General features: G+C 49.3%; 1 protein-coding gene across 5 annotated transcripts in view; it reads left to right on the top strand.

The window, feature by feature from the left end:
* Nucleotides 1-18,124, top strand: part of TLN1 (talin 1) — an 880,838-nt gene that overhangs the window by 262,811 nt on the left and 599,903 nt on the right. For all 5 annotated transcript variants that reach the window (XM_085627686.1, XM_085627681.1, XM_085627685.1 and 2 more), the window contains one exon: nucleotides 515-616. In XM_085627686.1, coding sequence (XP_085483812.1) covers nucleotides 515-616 — 102 coding nt within the window. The remainder of the gene's footprint in view (nucleotides 1-514; nucleotides 617-18,124) is intronic.

The following is an 18,124-nucleotide window of genomic DNA, read 5'->3' as shown; positions in this document are numbered from 1 at the left end:
TGGAGGGGCATCTATTAGACATTTATAAGGTCAGAAGCAGCAATAATTAACTCATTACATGAAAGGGCCTGCAGACCCATGTGTCTGCTAATTTTCCTCTCTGACAACACTGTAGTCTATATAGTTTCCATTTAGTCTTTTCCATTACTCTGGATTAAGCCAGCGTATTAACCCCAGGTTCAGATAGTCGCTAAAATCTTTTTCTAAATTTGGGAATGATGGCAAAGCCCAAGATAGCAAACATACAATGTTGGCGTTCGCTCAGAGCACCTCCTGCAGGAATGTAGAAGAAGGCGTGGGTCAGACTGGCGTGGGTCAGACTGTCGTGGGTCAGACTGGATGGCGACACAAGCTGGGTCAGGCGCAGCCTTGTTGCTTATGAGTCTCACATGAATGATCATGGAACAATGAAAGCTGGTGTCACAGCACAAGATGGGGAGATTAAGAGTTTACAGTGCAAGTTCTTGGGTTCAAAGTTCTCTTGTGTCTAATTGTGCGTGTTTCCCACTCGTAGGACTTTGGAGATTACCAGGACGGTTACTATTCGGTCCAGACAACAGAAGGAGAACAGATTGCTCAGCTTATTGCTGGCTATATTGACATCATCCTAAAGAAGGTTAGTGTGTGTCTACCTTGATGTGCCCTCTAAGGTGTAATGAGCATCGCAGAACTGATCACACTGTGCTGTGAGGTGTATGTGGAGGGCGCTCTGCGATCACACTGCTGTGAAGTCTAGGCAGAGACTTTGTGTGTGTGCTGTGATCACACTGTGCTGTGTGAACTGGGCAGAGGGCTGCTCTGCGTGCTGCGATCACACTGTGCTGTGAGGTCTGGGCAGAGGGCTGCTCTGCGTGCTGCGATCACACTGTGCTGTGAAGTCTAGGCAGAGAGTTTGTGTGTGTGCTGTGATCACACTGTGCTGTGTGGTCTGGGCAGAGGGCTGCTCTGTGTGCTGCGATCACACTGTGCTGTGAGTTCTGGGCAGAGGACTGCTCTGCGTGCTGCGATCACACTGTGCTGTGTGGTCTGGGCAGAGGGCTGCTCTGCGTGCTGCGGTCACACTGCTGTGAGGTCTGGGCAGAGGGCTGCTCTGTGTGCTACGATCACACTGCTGTGAGGTCTGGGCAGAGGGCTGCTCTGTGTGCTGCGATCACACTGTGCTGTGAGGTCTGGGCAGAGGGCTGCTCTGCGTGCTGCGATCACACTGTGCTGTGTGGTCTGGGCAGAGGACTGCTCTGCGTGCTGCGATCACACTGTGCTGTGTGGTCTGGGCAGAGGGCTGCTCTGCGTGCTGCTATCACACTGTGCTGTGAGGTCTGGGCAGATGGCTGCTCTGCGTGCTGCGATCACACTGTGCTGTGAAGTCTAGGCAGAGAGTTTGTGTGTGTGTGCTGTGATCACACTGTGCTGTGTGGTCTGGGCAGAGGGCTGCTCTGCGTGCTGCGAGGTCTGGGCAGAGGGCTGCTCTGCGTGCTGCGATCACACTGTGCTGTGAAGTCTGGGCAGAGGGTGGTTCTTAGTGCTGCATGTTGTTGTGTGTGTAAGAGCTGTTGTGCCGGCTAGCATCCCGGAACTGATCACATTGTGTTGTGAGGTCTGGGCAGAGGGCTGCTCTGTGTGCTACGATCACACTGTGCTGTGTGGTCTGGGCAGAGGGCTGCTCTGCGTGCTGCGGTCACACTGTGCTGTGTGGTCTGGGCAGAGGGTGGGGCTCTGAGTGCTGCATGGTGTTGTGTGTGTGTGTAAGAGCTGTTGTGCCGGATAGCATCACATAATTGATCACACTGTGCTGTGATGTCTGCGGGGGGGGGCTCTGAGTGCTGCGATCACACTGTGCTGTGTGGACTGGACAGATGGTAGATATGAGTGCTGCATGGTTGTTGTGTGTAAGAGGTGTTGTGCTGAGTAGCATTGTAGAACTGTTTACACGGTGCTGTAAGGTCTATGGGGAGGGCTGATTTGCGTGATGCGGTCACACTGTGCTCCGGGCAGACAGTGGCTCTTAGTGCTGCATGGTGTTCTGTGTGTCAGAGCTGTTGTGCTGAGTAGCATTGCAGAATTGATCACACTATTTTGTGAGGTCTATTCGAAGGGGTGCACTGAGTGCTACGATCACACTGCTGTGTGGTCTTGGTAGATGGTGGATCGGAGTGCTGCATGGTTGTTGTGTTTAAGAGCTGTTTTGCAGCATAAATCCTTTTCTGGATTCACATGCTGTGAATTTTTCCGCCATCTAGTGGTTAGGACCGAAATTGTCTGTTCGAGGCATGCGAGCTGTAGATCATATGCTGTAGCATAAATCGCCATCTAGTGGTGGGTCCGAATGTTTGTACTTTGTTTTCCTTCGAAGAAGTCTTTGAAGTCTCGAGGTAGGTGACTCCTCCTTTAGGTGATAGTGCGCATGGGCATCGACTCCATCCCCAGATTGTTTTTTTCCACCATCGGGTTCGGCTGTGTATTGCTGCGCTCCTAGTTCGGTATCGTTTTCGAACCCCCTCGACGAGCAGTCCTCTACCCTCAATGGTATTGTCTATCGATCGTGGTTCCCTATTCGACGCACATCGTTTCAACTGAGAAAACCTTATATTGGGGAAAATCTACCCGTGCCCACCAAGCTAGCAGTCGCTGGATTGGGTTCCATTTAAACTATGTCCCAGGTGTGGTGCTAAATTTCCACGCACTGACTTGCACGATGTCTGCAACCTTTGCTTATCCCCGGAACTCACTGAAAATGACTGTGATGCCTGTCGATCGTTCTGATCGAAAAAGACTCTTCATGATCGTCGGGCTCGACGCTACGAGATGCAACGCGACAGTGGCTCCGTACCAGACATCTTCGACGAAGATTCTGAATTTCATCGTCCGGCTGAAGAAGCCCAGGATGAAGAACTGGTCTCCGTCTCTGAAGCAGACTCTGACATGGAAAAAGAACAGACCATCACTCCGAGTCAGCGTACCGTGAGTACAGATCCCCCTGTGCCCAGTCAACAAAAATCTAAGGCTCGGTACCACTTCGCTCTCTGGCTCAGGTCGGCACCGAGAAAGTTTCAGATGCCCCGCCCTTCAGCCCGGCTACGAAACATAAAGACAAGCCTTCCGGCTTGGGCTCGAACCGCCCCCCCCTCCCGGTGCCAAACCAACACCTTCACATCGAAACATAAGTCGAAGCATCTGCCGGTCTCCACACCACCGACACCGAAGGCACCTTCGACACCGAAAACCTCGGAGCTGGAATCATCCACACCTAAAGCATCATAGCCGAAACCCTCTACGCCGAAAAGCTTGGAGCCGAAACCTGCCACAACAAAGGGTTCAGAGACGAAACATGCCAAGACAAAGCATTCCGACCCAAAACATTCAACGCCTAAATACTCCGAGCCGAAATCTTCAACGCCGAAATCGGCACCTAAAGAAAAGGACACTCCATTCAAAGAGCCTCGGTCCAATGAACCACCTTTTGGACCCCAAACAAAAGAAACTGGTCATTATCCCTCAAACGGGACACATCCATGTCACTCTTCCTCAAAAAGTGAAGCTGGATGTCACAGAGGACAGCCCTATTCCTCTCAAGAAAAAGGACATGGGCACTAACCCTTCTCCCCCTTACATTCCATCTCCCTCTCCTCCTAACTTGATTATTACACCATCAAATTCACCACCACTTTCACGTGACCCACAGGATGAAAATGATGGGGATGGCGATGAACAGCAGGATGTTCCACAGGTTCACGACATACCATAGGACACTGACCCATGGGAAAATGATCATAAGGAACCAGATGAAGACAACGATCCGACCTGTGTCCCTCCAGACCCTCCCCACCTGATGACAACATTGGCTACGTACAGCTTATTAACAGGGCTGCTCAATATCACGGGGTGGAACTACATAAAGAACCTCTAGAAGAGGATTTTCTCTTTGAGACACTAACTCACTCACCAAGGTCTACTCCCACTTCACCCATGCTCAAGGGCATGTAAAAGCACACTGATGAGGTATTTAACGACCAAGTCTGAGCAAGAATACTCTGACTTAGAGTAGCCAAAAAAAACAAGCTCGCTCCTACCGATCCTGCTTACATAAAAGGTCAGTTGCCTTTAGACTCTCTTGTAGTGTCCAATGCCTGCAAGAGTGCTTACTCCCAAACCACAGGTGAGGCCCCCCTCCTGACAAGGAGTCCAAACACGTTGATGCCTCAGGCTAGTGTGACTTCACAAACAGCGAATCATTGGGGTATTGCCAACGCTCAGGCTCTGCTAGCACACTACGATAGTGCTCATTATGATGAGTTAGAAAAACTCTTGCAACATCTACCAGATGAGTACAAAACAAAAGCTAATGACCTCATTCAGGAAGGTAAGCCCATCACTAACACTTCCATTAAATGTGCACTAGACGCAGCAGATGCAGCGTCTCGTGACATCAATACTAGTGTGCTGTTACATAGACGCGCTTGGCTTCGAATCTCTGGGTTCAAGCAGGAGGTGCAGTCCTTCATACTTAATCAGCATTTTGATAAGGAGCATCTTTCAAACCAGTGTCTAGCAGTAGTCGCAGCTCATTTAAGAAGACAATTCATTCACGTCTTCCCTTACCTGGCTAGTAAAAGCCAATTCGCGACACAGCTGCCTACACTACACTCACAAGACAGTTCAACTGCTTTACGACTTGGGATTCACTGTTAACCTCACCAAGTCTCGCCTCCAGCCATCCAAAACGCAAGGTTATCTAGAAGCTACAATAGACACTTGCAAAGCACTAGCATACCGCAACCCAGTCAGGATACACAACATGCAAAATATAATCTCACAACCTCAGCCTCAACACTCACTACCAGCCCAAGTGTTTATGCAATTGATCAAAATGATGGCTTGTTGCATCCTAATCGTTCCTTATGCAAGACTTCAAATGCGTCCCCTACTAGAATGTTTAGCATCTCAGTGGAACCAGGCTCAAGGTCAATTGACAGATCTAGTGGTGGTAGACGGCCGCACTCGTCGCTCTCTGCAGTGGTGGAATACACAAAACCTTTCCAAGAGGCGGCCATTTGTCGACTCAGTTCCCCAGATAGTGCTGACAGCAGACACATCGCTCACTGGTTGGGGAGCTCATCTTCAAAAACATACCATTCAGGGAATGTGGACTGTACACTAAAAACAACTCCACATAAACCATCTGGAACTACTAGCAATCTTTCTAGCATTGAAAGCCTTTCAATTGCATCTAGTAAGCAAAGCTGTCTTAGTTCATACAGACAACATGACAGCAATGTACTACATACAAAAACAAGGAGGGACACCCTCTATACAGCTTTCACAACTAGCTCAAAACATCTGGAGATGGGCCATGCCTCAAAAATTATATCTCCTCGCAGAACACCTTCCAGGAGTCAACAACCAGATTGCAGATCTGCTCAGTCGTCAAAGATAACAGATCCACGAATGGGATCTACATCCTCAAGTTCTCCTCCTATTCCTCCAGACGTGGGGCTACCCAGAAATAGATCTGTTCGCCAAACACCTCAACGCAAAATGCCCAAGCTTTGCGTCCAGGTATCCACAACCATTGTCCAAAGGCAATGCGCTACGGATGAATCAGGCAGATTTGCTTACGCTTTTCCACCTCTCCGGTTAATTCCATTAGTGATTCGGAAGCTCAAACAACATTCGCTGACACTGATCCTAGTTGCTCCCAAGTGGGGTCAACAACCATGGTTCACAACCCTGTTGGAACTATCAGTAGTTCCTCACCAAAAACTTCACCTCTCCCCCCGAGCTTCTCACTCAGGACCATGGAGAAATAAGACATCCAGATCCCAGTCATCTTAACCTTGCGATCTGGCACCTGAAATCCTAGAGTTTGGCTGCCTTAATCTTCCGCCAGACTGAATGAACGTCATTGAAGAGGCTAGACACCCTCCCGCAAGAGCATGCTACGCAGCAAAGTGGAAACTATTTGTAATTTACTGTACGAACAATCCAATCTATCCTCTAGATGCTTCAATACAAAACATCTGTTATCTATAACACCTACAACGTTCCAACTTAGCATATACATCTATACGCTTACACCTTGCTGCTATAGGCCCTTACCTACAACACAGACAGCACTTCTCTTTCTTTCGAGTGCCCGCTATCAAAGCTTTTATGAATGGACTCAAAAGAATCATCCCTCCTAGACTTCCACCCTTTCCAGTGTGGAATCTTAATATAGTCCTTACAAGACTAATGGGACCACCATTTGAACCATTGCACAAATGTTAACCCAGAAGGTAGCCTTCCTTCTAGCCATCACATCACAGACGAGTAGGTGACCTACAAGCACTAACTGTACAAGAACCATTTTTACAAATACACCAAAACAAAGTGGTTTTTAGGACTAATCCCAAATGTTTACCAAAAGTCATTTCTACCTTGCATATCAACCAGTCTGTTGACTTACGTGTGTTCTTCCCTCAACCAGATTCAGTGGCAGAGCGTGCTCTTCACACATTAGATGTTAAAAGAACTAAACCTTTTAAGAAGACTAAGCAACTTTTTTTTGCTTTTGGACCACCGCATAAAGGCAATCCCATATCAAAAGCAGGCATTGCACGGTGGATAGTTAAGTGCATTAAAATATGCTACATTAAAGCTAAGCGGACTTTAACAATTCCCCCTAGGGTGCACTCTACACTCAAACTGGGGGCTTCTATGGCATTCTTAGGGAATATACCCTTAGAAGACATCTGCAAGGCTGCAACATGGTCTACACTACACACATTCACAAAGCACTATTTTGTAGACGTGTTAGTAGGACAGCAAGCTATTGTGGGCCAGGCAGTTTTACGAACACTATTTCAAACCACTGCAACAGCTACAGGTTAGCCACCGCTTGGGAATTAACTGCTGTATAGTCTACGCTAAAGCATATGATCTACAGCTCATATGCCTCGAATGGAAAATGCTACTTACCCAGCATGCGTCTGTTCTTGACATATAGATCTGTAGAGTCATATGCGCCCACCCGCCTCCCCGGGTACCTTTATCTGTTGCAGTATTATCTTACTTAGATACACTATACATGGACATCATTAGGTCTCTCCTAGCATTGCAGCGCACATGCGCTGCTTGTGTTGCGTGATTTATTGGGGTAAAAGTATATTTGGAGAAGGACTTCTGATCCCGCCCATGCTTTCAATTGGTGAATGTCCATACTTGTTTAAAACCTGCATTTCAATTGCTCTGTAGGCTCTTTGGTTATCGCCCTGTATCTTTTCTGTGCACGCCCTTGGGACACCTAGTCTACGGCTTCCTTCAGTTTTATGGCTTTTCTCTTATCTGATGGGGTGTGTTAAGGAAAGGTTCAGGCAGAGTTCAGCAAGCTTTTGCACGTACCCGTCACGCGCGTCTTCTCTTTCCCCTCCCCTCCCTCCTCCACTAAGCTGTCAAAACAAACCTAAAAACAAGAGTCCATGCAGTGTGGATTCTGGGCAAGTCATGAGCACTGCATCCCATCAGGGCTGCGTAAGGGGGGGAGGGGGTCAGGTGACATCATTCGTTCATTCCCACCCGTCGTGCACATTCCTTAACTGCTCATAGGGTAGTTTACTTTACCACTGCTATGGTTACTAGGACAAACACTGCAGCCTCATCCGCTCATGGGCAGCGTGTGATCCGCGCTTGAGCTCGGCCAGGCCAGAGTCTGGACAAAGACCCGGATCTGTCTCCGTGCAAGGACAGCTGCACATCAAACGTTGTATTCCAGCACACTCGTGCACACCTCCTTATTTTCACCATCAATCCAGACAGCATAACTTTACGAACCACTCCAAAGAGTAATTGTCTCAAGCCACACCCCTACCAGGAAGAAGAAAAAAAATAAATCAGCGAGAAAGAAACTGCTTACTGCACAGCGCACGCTCATCCTGCGGAGTTCTTGGCGCTATACAAGACTATCACTTGAAAAGTCGCAAGAGTAAGTACTCGCTATGAGCGGTGAGGCCAGCCACCAAAAATGAGGCGGCTTGTTTTACCCGGTGAATGTCACATTGGCAACTTGGGGGCGGTGCTTGAAACGTAAAAATAGAAGTGCGGGTATGTGTGAGGGGGGGGTGGTTTCACTGACGGTGGGGGCAGGTTTTGTTGCTGACGGGCTGGCCTGGCCACATTACCTGCCGGCAGTGCTTTGGTACTTTTCAAACAAATGCAAAACAAATGGTATCAGAGCCATGCCCATCAGCCCACACTCGATTCTACACCATTTGGCTTTGCATTGGGTTGGTTGCTTACTCCCACAGTGTCTCCACACGCCACGCGAACCCTCGGGGCTTAAGGAGGAGGGGGTGTGTCGGTGACTGCTGTTCCTGGGCCCGGAGAGTCCAGTACAGGTACAATTAAGACAAAACCGTGTGTTTCTTTATAATGCGAGCATTGCAACACCTTTCAAGTTGCTAGAGTGGTAATTGGTGTACGTGATCCATTCTTATCATAGACATGGAAGCATTTATGCTGATGACGATGCTATTAGTACACAAAGAGGAGCGGGGGTTGACTTTTGACCCCTATGCGTGGCCTATAGAAGGAGAAACATTAGTCTCTTACTTTTGAGTAGCGCACACCCTAACCTGATGTATTTCCAGGCGCTCTCGTGTAATGATGATGGAAAATTAGACAATGAAAAAAATTGTTCCCTAGGACAACACAAGGTAGTCAAGTGGAATCCAGGATTAATTCCTGGTTTTGCGTACTGCAGTTTAGCCGCTACATACTTATTATATTCTGATTTTGCCAGTATAGACACAGAACAGTGGCAGCATAACATTACAATTCCAGCACGAATGGTGCAACTTAATCCCCCTCCCCCTCCCCATTTTAGGTCAAAGTTGAATGCTTTGTGTTTAATTATTTGAGGCGCTAAATTAGTGCACGGTGTTAAATACTTTGAGGGTTTGCATGTTTCATAAGGATCGGTGTGTTTGGGGTTGGTGAAGTTTAATGATTACGCTAAAATAAAAACCTGAACACTCACCATTTCCGAGTGCTCTGAGATCATGTACTCCACTCAGCTAGAAGTCTTAATTTATTTTCAACCAAAGTTGCTTCCGTTCTCCTGCCCCGGGCAGGGGGGCTCGTGGTATAACAGAAAGCGTGTCTCAGCAACTGTAAGCAGGCACAACAGCAGCATTGTCCAGCCCTCGCCACCCATCTCCAGCTTCAGGCAACAATTCCAACAAGAGTACTACTGCCTGGTCCGCCCACTTTCTTGTTTATGTAGTCATTTTATGAATTACGTTTTTGGTATAAAAGATAAAACTTCGAACTACGCACAAACTTCACTCACGTGTCTGTGCTGGAGTCCGGATTCGTGGGGACGTACATCCTGTCTAGTGATTCAGCTTCGGGGATCGAAGCCAGTAGTTTTGGGTTCAAATCACCACATTCACGCTTGAGCAAACTGTAAAGTGTTGGGCGCAAGAAGTACTGTTCGCATGGCTACCAATTATTAGAGCCTACTGCCAGGGCCACTGGAAATATGCGGCAAATATGCGGCAGGGTGGGACCAAATTATGCAGCACATTTACTATATTGTGTGGCAAGAAAAAGGCAAATTATGTGGCGTAAAGAGGCACATTTTCTACGCAAACAGTGCACTGGCGCTCATCTTAAACAAAATAAAATATAGGAAAGTGAAAGGGCGATGTTTATTTTGACTCAGACCGTGGACGAGGCTTCACCAGTCACTCAAAGAAATTGCAGTTAAAACTCGCAGAGCGGAGTGGTTGAACACGAGACAGAAGCTCATTCTTTGGCTTTCGCCTCACACACCCCAACCCAATCCCCGAGCAGACAAGCATTTGCAATGCAATAGGTCTTGCATTTGCGAAACTTTCAGCTACTGGCTTTGTAAATGACAAAGCTTATATCAATGTGTTGATTTTAAAAACAGATAAATAAAAGGCATTGTCATTTACAATGCCAATAGGTTAAAATTTCGCAAATGCGAGACCTATTGCATTGCAAATGCTTGTGTTACTACTCTTACTAACTCCATCACCCTTTACGGCAAAACAATCTGGGGATGGAGTCAATGCCAATGCGCACTGTCACCTAAAGGAGGAGTCACCTACCTCGTGACTGCAAAGACCCACCACTAGATGGCGATCTATGCTAAAGCATATGACTCTACAGCTCTATATGCCAAGAACACATGCATACTGGGTAAGTAGCATTATCCTTTTTTGTGCTTTTTGTTTTCTCTCTGTGGACGTCGTCGACCACCACTTAGTGCTGGGTCTATCCCTTGTGTGACATCAGACGGCGCCCCGAAAGTCCCTGTGGTAGCCATCATCAGATTTTTTTTTCCCGCTGTTAAGTCTGGAAGCAAAGGAAGACACTCCGAAGTTTTGGACAAAATCCCCGAAAGGAATCAAGGAATTCGTGAGAAAGGACCATCATTCATCAATTGAAAAGACACCAGAGAGGGAGAGAGACCGCCTGACACCTTTCCCTGTCGGGAGATCCTGACAGAGCATCTACGCAGATGGATCAAAAGGGATCACAAGGATGAGGACTGCAAGGCCTGCGCAGTTTTCGTGGCGAAGACTCCAGGCATGTCAAAAGCAGAGAGAGGACCATTATGCAGCCATGCTCCAAAGTCAGAAACAACCATCACTGAGGGACTTGGGTCTCTCAAGCGACAAGCACGAACCTGAAGTGGCCCCAGAATCGAGACACGGAGGGTTGGCCGTCAAGATCCTCGAAGAGGACAGAGAGGAGGCTTACAGCGAAAAAGACAATGAGGGACGTATAGAAGAAGACTGACAAGGTAAAAAACCTCTCCCATTGGAAACCAAGAGCCCCGAAATTAAGGCACCAAAAGCAGCCCAGACGTATAAGAAAAAGAGGACGGGGTCAGCCACGACCAAAAGAAACCCACAGATCCCACCCAGGGATACTGACTAGGGAAGATAATCGAAATCCACGAAAACAGGTGCCCAATGTGAGGCCGCGAAGGGGAAAACCACACTGTCTGAGGCGGAATCCACCACACCCAAGAAGATCTCCTCGGCCTCAGAGGCAGAGAAAGGGCCCTCGAGGTGGAGGAAAGGAAAAGACGCCTGGAAGCAGAAATGGCGGCACAGAAGGAGTTTGAGGAGCTGAATGAATTGAGAATCCCAGCAAATCCCCCCTCTGCTGTAGTTACTGAAGAAGAGGATACCCTTGACGCTCCGGCAACCCCTGAACCTCACGAAGAGGATGCAGACGCCTCAGAAGAGGAGGAAGCCTCTGGAACTTTCAAGGAAGAATGGAACATTATAAAGGAATCTATTAACCTTACTTCTTGGCACCAAAGCAAGACCTTATGCTAACACCTATCTTAGACCTCAGATTTATAAATGAATTCATTCACACTCAGCATTTCAAAATGTCAACACTACAGCAAGTTATTACACATCTACAAAAAGGTGATTACATGGCAACTGTGAGGTCTGGGTAGAGGGTGGCTCTGCGTGCTGCATGGTGTTGTGTGTAAGAGCTGTTGTGCTGAGTAGAATTGCAGAACTGATCACACTGCTATGTGGTCTGGGCAGAAGGCAGCTCTGGGTGCAGTATGGCATGCACTGAGTTCACACTGCTGTCAGATGTGGGGAGAGGACTGCTCTAAACGCTTCATGGTGTGCTATGCGTTAGGACCTCCGTGCTGAGTACTGCCCCAGAAAACATCGGCCTCCCAGGTGAGATCTGGGCATTGGACGTCTCAGAACTGAATGGATGGACAGTCCAGCAATTAATCAATGACCAAGGTTCAGCAGCCAACAAACGCCAGCTTCCCATTGGTGAGAAGGACTGTGCAGCGTTTAAAAGGAGCCTCTCAAGGCTGATTAGCACACTTTTGAAGCCTCGGAGGTGGGCTGAGCAGCTCACAATAGCCTCTGAGGTGGGCTTAGTAGCTCACAATAGCAGCCTCTACTAGAGCTACGCTGAGGGAGTCATAATAACAGCCTTTAGAAGAGCTGCGCTGAATGGCTTGCAATAGCAGCCTCTGATGAGCTGTGCTGCGTGGTTCGGAATAGCAGCCTCTGATGAGCTGTACTGAGTGGGTCACAATAGCAGCCTCTAATGAGCTGTACTGAGAGGGTCACAATGGCAGCCTCTGAGCCGTACTGAACCGGTCACAATAGCAGCCTCTGATGAGCTGTACTGAGCGGGTCACAATAGCAGCCTCTGAGCTGTACTGAGCGGGTCACAATAGCAACCTCTAGTGAGCTGTACTGAATGGGTCACAATAGCAGCCTCTGATGAGTTGTGCTGATCAGGTCACAATAGCAGCCTCTTATTAGCTGTACTGAGCGGGTCACCATAGGAGCCTTCGATGAGTTTTGCTGAGCAAGTAACAAAAGTAGCCATACTGAGCGGGTCACAATAACAGCCTCTGTGCGGAGCCGGTCACAATAGCAGCCCCTTGATGAACTGTACTGAGCGGGTCACAATAGCAGCCTTTGATGAGCTTTACTGAGCGGGTCACAATAGCAGCCTCAGAGCTGTACTGAGCGTGTCGCAATAGCAGCCTCTGATGAACTGTACTGAGCGGGTCACAGTAGCAGCCCCTAATGAGCTGTACTGAGCGGGTCGCAGTAGCAGCCTCTGATGAACTGTACTGAGCGGGTCACTATAGGAGCCTCCGATGAGTTGTGTTGAGCAAGTAACAAAAGTAGCCTCAATGAGGTGTACTGAGCGGGTCACAATAACAGCCTCTGTGCTGAGCAGGTCACAATAGCAGTCTCTGATGAGCTGTACTGAGCTGGTCACAATAGCAACCTCAGAGCTCTATTGAGCAGGTCACAGTAGCAGCCTCTGATGAACTGTACTGAGCGGGGTCAAAATAGCAGCCTCTGGGTTGTGCTGAGCAAGTCACAATAGCAGCTGCTGAGATGTGCTGTGCAGGTCATAATAGCAACCTCCGAGCTGTACTGAGCGGGTTCACAATAGCAGCCTCTGATCTATACTGAGCGGGTCACAGTAGCAGCCTCTGAGCTGTACTGAGCGGGTCACAATAGCAGCCTCTGATGAACTGTACTGAGCGGGGCACAGTAGCAGCCTCTGAACTGTACTGAGCGGGTCACAGTAGCAGCCTCCGATGAGTTGTGATGAGCAAGTCACAATAGCAGCCTCTGATGAGCTTTACTGAGCAGGTCACAATAGCAGCCTCTGAACTGTACTGAGCGGGTCACAAAAGCAGCCTCTGATGAGCTGTACTGAGCGGGTCACAATAGCAGCCTCTGATGAGCTTTGCCGAGCGGGTCACAATAGCAGCCTCGGATGAACTGTGCTGAGGAGGTGACAGTAGCTGCCTCTGATGAGCTGTCCTGAGCGGGTCATAGTAGCAGCCTTTGATGAGCGGTACTGAGCGGGTCACAGTAGTAGCCGCTAATGAGCTGTACTGATCGGGTCACAATAGCAGCCTCTGATGAGCTGTACTGAGCAGATCACAATAGCAGCCTCTAAACTGTACTGAGCGGGTCACAATAGCAGCCTCTGATGAGCTGTACTGAGCTGGTCACAATAGCAGCCTCTGATGAGCTGTACTGAGCGGGTCACAGTAGCAGCCTCTGAGCGGTACTGAGCGGGTCACAGTAGCGGCCTCTAATGAGCTGTACTGATCGGGTCACAATAACAGCCTCTGATGAGCTGTACTGAGCAGATCACAATAGCAGCCTCTGAACTGTACTGAGCGGGTCACAATAGCACCCTCTGATGAGCTATACTGAGCGGGTCACAATAGCAGCCGCTGATGAGCTGTACTGAGCGGGTCACAATAGCAGCCTCTGAACCCTACTGAGCGGGGTCACAGATGCAGCCTCTGATGAGCTGTACTGAGCGGGTCACAATAGCAGCCTCGGATGAGTTGTACTGAGCGGGTCACAATAGCAGCCTCTGATACTGTGCTGAGCGGGTGACAGTAGCTGCCTCTGAGCTGTCCTGAGCGGTTTACAGTAGCAGCCTCTGATGAGCAGTACTGAGCGGGTCACAGTAGTAGCCTCTAATGAGCTGTACTGAGCGGGTCACAATAGCAGCCTCAGAGCTGTACTGATCGGGTCACAATAGCAGCCTCTGATGAGCTGTACTGAGCAGATCACAATAGCAGCCTCTAAACTACTGAGCAGGTCACAATAGCAGCCTCTGATGAGCTGTACTGAGCGAGTCACAATAGCAGCCTCTGATGAGCTGTACTGAGCGGGTCACAGTAGCAGCTTCTGATGAGCGGTACTGAGCGGGTCACAGTAGCGGCTTCTAATGAGCTGTACTGATCGGGTCACAATAACAGCCTCTGATGAGCTGTACTGAGCAGATCACAATAGCAGCCTCTGAACTGTACTGAGCGGGTCACATAGCAGCCTCTGAGCTATACTGAACGGGTCACAATAGCAGCCTCTGAACCCCACTGAGCGGGTCACAGATGCAGTCTCTGATGAGCTGTACTGAGCGGGTCACAATAACAGCCTCTAAGGAGCTATACTGAGCAGGTCACAATAGCAGCCTCTGAATTGTGCTGAGCAAGTCACAATAGCAGCCTCGGATGAGCTGTACTGAGCGGGTCACAATAGCAGCCTCGGATGAGCTGTACTGAGCGGGTCACAGTAGCAGCCTCTGATGAACTGTACTGAGCTGGTCACAGTAGCAGCCTCTGAGCTGTAATGAGCAGGTCACAAGCAGCCTCTGAGTTGTGCTGACGCAAAAACAACAGATGATGGACGGAATGATGAGCCAATCAAACATTCACCCCCAGTCACAGATCTGGGATAAATCCGTCGTTTTTTTGCACACCACACCATTCCAGTTTAGACCCAGCCGTATGCAAATCAGTCTTGACCCTGTGCCTCATGGGAACAGTCCAGCCTGAACTGCCAGGCCAGGTCCTCCCTGGACCAGTTACAAGCATCCTAGGACCGGTTTTGTGGTTTCACCCCTCATCATCCAGGATAGCTTGAGTCTGTATATGGCTGGGTTCAAACTGGAATGGCATGGTGAGCAAAAAAACTATGGATTTAGGCCCAGATCGCTGTACTGGGATGAATGTATGACATTGTTCTGCATTCTGTCCATCAATTGTTGTTTTTGCATCGGAGTTGTGCTGAGCGGGTCACAGTAACAGACTCTGATGAACTGTACTGAGCGGGTCACAGTAGCAGCCTCTGATGAACTGTGCTGAGCGGGTCACAGTAGCAGTCTCAGATAAGCTGTACTGAGCGGGTCACAATAGCAGCCTCTGATGAGCTGTACTGAGCAGATCACAATAGCAGCCTCTAAACTGTACTGAGCGGGTCACAATAGCAGCCTCTGATGAGCTGTACTGAGCTGGTCACAATAGCAGCCTCTGATGAGCTGTACTGAGCGGGTCACAGTAGCAGCCTCTGAGCGGTACTGACCGGGTCACAGTAGCGGCCTCTAATGAGCTGTACTGATCGGGTCACAATAACAGCCTCTGATGAGCTGTACTGAGCAGATCACAATAGCAGCCTCTGAACTGTACTGAGCGGGTCACAGTAGCACCCTCTGATGAGCTATACTGAGCGGGTCACAATAGCAGCCTCTGAGTTGTGCTGAGCAGGTCACAATAGCAGCCGCTGATGAGCTATACTGAGCGGGTCACAATAGCAGCCTCTGAGTTGTGCTGAGCAGGTCACAATAGCAGCCGCTGATGAGCTGTACTGAGCGGGTCACAATAGCAGCCTCTGAACCCCACTGAGCGGGTCACTGATGCAGTCTCTGATGAGCTGTACTGAGCGGGTCACAATAGCAGCCTCGGATGAGCTGTACTGAGCGGGTCACAATAGCAGCCTTTGATACTGTGCTGAGCGGGTGACAGTAGCTGCCTCTGAGCTGTCCTGAGCGGTTCACAGTAGCAGCCACTGATGAGCAGTACTGAGCGGGTCACAGTAGTAGCCTCTAATGAGCTGTACTGAGCGGGTCACAATAGCAGCCTCAGAGCAGTACTGATCGGGTCACAATAGCAGCCTCTGATGAGCTGTACTGAGCAGATCACAATAGCAGCCTCTAAACTACTGAGCAGGTCACAATAGCAGCCTCTGATGAGCTGTACTGAGCGAGTCACAATAGCAGCCTCTGATGAGCTGTACTGAGCGGGTCACAGTAGCAGCCTCTGATGAGCAGTACTGAGCGGGTCACAGTAGCAGCTTCTAATGAGCTGTACTGATCGGGTCACAATAACAGCCTCTGATGAGCTGTACTGAGCAGATCACAATAGCAGCCTCTGAACTGTACTGAGCGGGTCACATAGCAGCCTCTGAGCTATACTGAACGGGTCACAATAGCAGCCTCTGAACCCCACTGAGCGGGTCACTGATGCAGTCTCTGATGAGCTGTACTGAGCGGGTCACAATAGCAGCCTCTGAGGAGCTATACTGAGCAGGTCACAATAGCAGCCTCTGAATTGTGCTGAGCAAGTCACAATAGCAGCCTCGGATGAGCTGTACTGAGCGGGTCACAATAGCAGCCTCGGATGAGCTGTACTAAGCGGGTCACACTAGCAGCCTCAGAGCTGTACTGAGCGGGTCACAGTAGCAGCCTCTGATGAACTGTACTGAGCTGGTCACAGTAGCAGCCTCTGAGCTGTAATGAGCAGGTCACAAGCAGCCTCTGAGTTGTGCTGACGCAAAAACAACAGATGATGGACGGAATGATGAGCCAATCAAACATTCACCCCCAGTCACAGATCTGGGATAAATCCGTCGTTTTTTTGCACACCACACCATTCCAGTTTAGACCCAGCCGTATGCAAATCAGTCTTGACCCTGTGCCTCATGGGAACAGTCCAGCCTGAACTGCCAGGCCAGGTCCTCCCTGGACCAGTTACAAGCATCCTAGGACCGGTTTTGGGGTTTCACCCCTCATCAGCCAGGATAGCTTGAGTCTGTATATGGCTGGGTTCAAACTGGAATGGCACGGTGAGCAAAAAAACTATGGATTTAGGCCCAGATCTCTGTACTGGGATGAATGTATGACATTGTTCTGCATTCTGTCCATCAATTGTTTTTGCATCGGAGTTGTGCTGAGCGGGTCACAGTAACAGACTCTGATGAACTGTACTGAGCGGGTCACAGTAGCAGCCTCTGAGTTGTGCTGAGCCGGTCACAGTAGCAGCCTCTGATGAACTGTGCTGAGCGGGTCACAGTAGCAGTCTCAGATAAGCTGTACTGAGCGGGTCACAGTAGCAGCTTCTGATGAGCGGTACTGAGCGGGTCACAGTAGCAGCTTATGATGAGCGGTACTGAGCGGGTCACAGTAGCAGCTTCTGATGAGCTGTACTCAGCTGCTCACAATAGCAGCCTCTGTGCGGTGCTGAGCACCTCACAATAGCAGCCTTTGAGCTGCACTGAGCGGCTCACAATAGCACCCTTTGATGAGTTGTACAGAGCAGCTCACAATAAAAGTATTAAATGTTTTGGCTTGAGTTGCTCACAATAGCTGCCAATATCCTGGGACAAATGGCTCGCAATAGCATTCTTTGCTGAGCTCGACTCAAAATAGCAACCTCAGTGCTGAGCGGTTCACAATAGCAGCCTCTGTGCTGGGCTTAGCAACTTACATTAGCAGCCTCTGATGAGCTGTCCTGAGCGGTTCACAGTAGCAGCCTCTGATGAGCAGTACTGAGCGGGTCACAATAGCAGCCTCTGATGAGCTGTACTGAGCACATCACAATAGCAGCCTCTAAACTACTGTGCGGGTCACAATAGCAGCCTCTGATGAGCTGTACTGAGCGGGTCACAATAGCAGCCTCTGATGAGCTGTACTGAGCGGGTCACAGTAGCAGCTTCTAATGAGCTGTACTGATCGGGTCACAATAACAGCCTCTGATGAGCTGTACTTAGCAGATCACAATAGTAGCCTCTGAACTGTACTGAGCGGGTCACATAGCAGCCTCTAATGAGCTGTACTTAGCAGATTACAATAGCAGCCTCTGATGAGCAGTACTGAGCGGGTCACAGTAGTAGCCTCTGATGAGCTGTACTGATCGGGTCACAATAGCAGCCTCTGATGAGCTGTACTGAGCACATCACAATAGCAGCCTCTAAACTACTGAGCGGGTCACAATAGCAGCCTCCGATGAGCTGTACTGAGC

Source organism: Triturus cristatus, chromosome 2_1 (genome assembly GCF_964204655.1).
Source record: "Triturus cristatus chromosome 2_1, aTriCri1.1, whole genome shotgun sequence".
NCBI classification, from domain to species: domain Eukaryota; kingdom Metazoa; phylum Chordata; class Amphibia; order Caudata; family Salamandridae; genus Triturus; species Triturus cristatus.
This window is presented reverse-complemented; position numbering and strand designations above follow the sequence as displayed.